At 36.9% G+C, this 3,724-nt stretch overlaps 1 protein-coding gene across 1 annotated transcript; it reads right to left on the reverse strand.

Moving 5' to 3' along the window:
• Positions 1 to 384: 384 nt before the first annotated feature.
• LOC103551583 (olfactory receptor 8B3-like) lies at positions 385 to 1,317 on the reverse strand. Its single transcript, XM_008521106.2, is given in 1 exon segment — positions 385 to 1,317. A coding segment is annotated over 1 exon segment (933 nt).
• Between the last annotated feature and the right edge of the window lie 2,407 nt (positions 1,318 to 3,724).

Here is a 3,724-nt window from a genome sequence, read left to right on the forward strand (position 1 = left end):
GCATATTACAAGTGGTAATTAAGAAATTCTCCAATGCACAAGGACACACTAGTGTTATTTTATTAATCATTAGTACAACCATCCATCTTTTGCCAAGAGAAAAGAAGAAAGTCCATAATGACAACAGAAAGAAAACAGAGACAAATTTCTTCCTTAATTTTATTCTTAAATAGGAAATATGAGGAAAAGGAAAAGAAATTGCAAATATGGTGATGAAAGGAAGACTTAGTCTAGAATAAATTGAAAACAAATTGAGAGAAAAGTCAAATTTCCTCTGCCATGGTGAGGAAGAAATAGGATTAAAAGGCTAACAATAAAAATATTGTAATAAACACAGAATCTCCTTGTCCTAAGATTACCTACACATAGAGACACTGATTCTAATCAAAATGTTCTCTTCCTCAGGATTTTTCTCAGAGCAATTTTAACATCTTTGTTCCTCAAACTGTATATTAAAGGATTTGCCATAGGAACCACATTGGTGTAAAAAACAGAAGAGATTTTTCCCTCATCCATAGACATAGCAGAAGATGGTTTGAGATACATAAATGCGCATGATCCAAAAAAGAGAGAAACAGCAATTATGTGGGAACTGCAGGTGCTGAAGGCTTTGGACCTGCCCTCCATGGAGCTGATGTGGAGGATGGTGGAGAGGATGAAACCATAAGAGACAAAGATGGTGAGACTGGGCACAATGATGTTGATGCCCACCACAATAAATACTACCAGCTCATTGACGTAGGTGCTGGTGCAGGAGAGCTGGAGAACTGGGAGGATGTCACAGAAATAATGGTTAATAGTATTTGCATCACAGAAGGTCAGTCTCAGCATGCATCCGGTGTGGGCTGTGGCACCAGAAAATGCCATCAAGTATGAACCAAGCATAAGGCTGGAACACACTTTAGGGGACATGGCAATATTATACAAAAGTGGATTACAGATAGCCACATAGCGATCATAGGCCATTGATGTCAGCACATAACCTTCAGAAATGGCAAAAAAACAGAAAAAGAAGAGTTAGCTCATACACCCCAGATAGGAGATAATATTCTTCTTTGATAAGAAATCCATCAGCATTTTTGGTGTAAATACTGAGGAATAGCAGAAGTCTACGAAGGACAGGTTAAGGAGGAAAAAGTACATGGGGGTGTGTAAGCGTGAATTTAGCCCAGTTAGAGTTATCAAGCCCAAATTTCCCAACACAGTGACCATATACATTACTAGAAACAGGAAGAACAGGGGGAGTTGGAGATCTGGTTGGTCTGTTAACCCCAGCAGGATAAATTCAGTCACGAAGGAACAGTTTCCAGAAGCCATTCTTTTCTAAGAGAATCTGAGGGCACAGGAGGAAAGGGTTACTTTAGAGAACAACTCAGCTCTTCTGCAATGTCTCATCTGATAAGAAAGTGTATACACATGAAATGCCCAAGACTAGCCCAGTCTGGACCCATAGAATCTGCCTTTGCTATTATCATGACACTGAGTGATTTAAACTTTCCCTTACTGGAGTCTTAATAAGCTAAATATAGCAAAGGGCATCACAAACAGCCTATGGAGAGGTCAGTGATGCCATATACAATCATGACTGTTAGAAAAACCAAGATAGAAGAAGGGTGGATCAGGACAGAATCCTCCTTCTCTCATCTCACCATTTCTTCATTAGCTTAAGTTCTCCCCATCAGTAAAATTGGGGGCACCTACTTTAGCAACTGGTGCTGGCCTCTAAGGCAGAGTCGACTTGGTGAGGTGATAAACAAAAAGATCGTTTCTAATCAAAATCTAAGGAAGCAAAGTGTAGGAGAAGTTATGCGACTGCCCAAGTCACAGAGTAAAAGCCATAAATCTAGAAGAGAGTTCCATCCATGGAGAGGGAACTCACTGACTGGGATAATGCACTTTCTGAGACTCCTAATCTCTGAACATTCTCTGATCACCGTTGAACTCATTGTCCTGGCAATTTCACTTGAATTTCAGGACTGCAAAAAATGGAAAAAAATTGGCAGATCTTATATTCCCGGACTTCCATCTCAAAACAAGAAGGCCATTAATATAAATAGAATTCAGAAGCTCACCTTTCTTAGGCCAGAAAACCTCAGTACTCTCTTATCCTTGGTGGTCCTAGAAAGGCAATTTCAGTTTATGAGGCTTTTCTTCCTTTGATTCTAAAAGGATGTAGCCCAGATTTAATTTCATATATGCCCTGGAAATCTTTCTGAACTAAAAATCACAATTTCTGATTGTGACTTTAATCCCTCTCAAGCAGCAGAAAAAAATAAACAGTCTTATCACATTTGCTGCTTGATAAGACACAGAAGATTGAATTTGAGTTTAATGATACAGTTCACTTGATTATAAACAGATTATAAGCTTGCTCATTCTCTTCCCCAGGTAATAGATCCTATGTGTAAAAAATAAATAAAGGAATTATATTTACACTCTGGATCATCATCTCTCTTTAGCTCTTTAGGGACTCAATATTTTCATCTAGTTTACACTTCACTCTAGGGATTGTACATCCCGTAAGGCAGAGACAAAAATAAACTCTCATATTCTTATCATCTTCATGTCTTAAGGAAGATCTATTATAGGGTTTCCTTCTCTGTTCCTTCTCATATTCTAAAGGAAAATTTTCCAGAGTCTTCCTACAGGATTCTTCATTTCTTTACTTGAAATTTTAAAAAATTTTAGTAACTTAATTCAATTGTTGTCTTTCCTGGGTTATCTCCAAAAGAAGAAAAAAATAATAATACCATTTTCCCTTATAAAATTTTTACTTCTAAACATCTAGGAGAAATTTCTACCTGAGGATCCTGCTGAGTCCTTAAATGTAATATTTCATTAACTGAGGTCATCAATTCCTCTTCATCCTAGAAAAGAATAGGGTCTATGGAGTTAGAAGGAATGTGTTGAATCCTACTCCATGCCTACTAACTTGGACACATAAACTCTCTATGCCTCATATTCATAATTTCTAAAATAATGATGATAAACACAGCATCTCTTTCATTGGGTTCTTTTGACGATTAAATGAAAAAAATGTATGTAATATGGTGAGAACAATACCTGGCATGTGGTAAATAGTCAATCAATGTCAACTGAGATTATTTATGTTCTCAAAATTTCCCATAGACCCGCTGTTGTAACACTCATCAGACCACTTTTCCCCTTTAATTCCTGTGTTTCTCCATAAACTATAACTCCTATAAGGACGAATATCTCTTCTCACTTGTTTACTACCTTTCTTGCTGTGCTACATATAATGCCAAGTACGTAGTAGGCACTCCATAAATAATTCTCTAAATATGTTGCTCTGGGTGAAAACCTTTAGAATGTTTTCCACATTTCTTTCATGATAAGCTTTAGAGTCTGCAGCCACACCAATTTCCATCCATTTTCCTCAGCCACTGCACACATTCAGGTACTTTTAAGATTTTAATTGAACTGAACTCATGAATTGTACTAGCTCCAACTATTATTCTAGCTTCTTTCCACATACTCATTCTTATTTGGCCATATACGTTCCTTGCTAGAATAAGTTCTGAACACCCAGATCTGTCCCTTCCTAGTTTAAGAACTTTCAGTGGCTCTCAATTACCCATGGGACAATTGAAACGTTGTATAAAAGTATAGGAATCAAAATTGCTCTATTAAGTTTTGGATAACATTAAAGAAGAAATTAAGTGAGAGGTAAATCTTATAAAAATTATGTAAGTACTATTCTGAT

Source organism: Equus przewalskii, chromosome 6, assembly GCF_037783145.1.
Source record: "Equus przewalskii isolate Varuska chromosome 6, EquPr2, whole genome shotgun sequence".
In the NCBI taxonomy this organism is placed as follows: domain Eukaryota; kingdom Metazoa; phylum Chordata; class Mammalia; order Perissodactyla; family Equidae; genus Equus; species Equus przewalskii.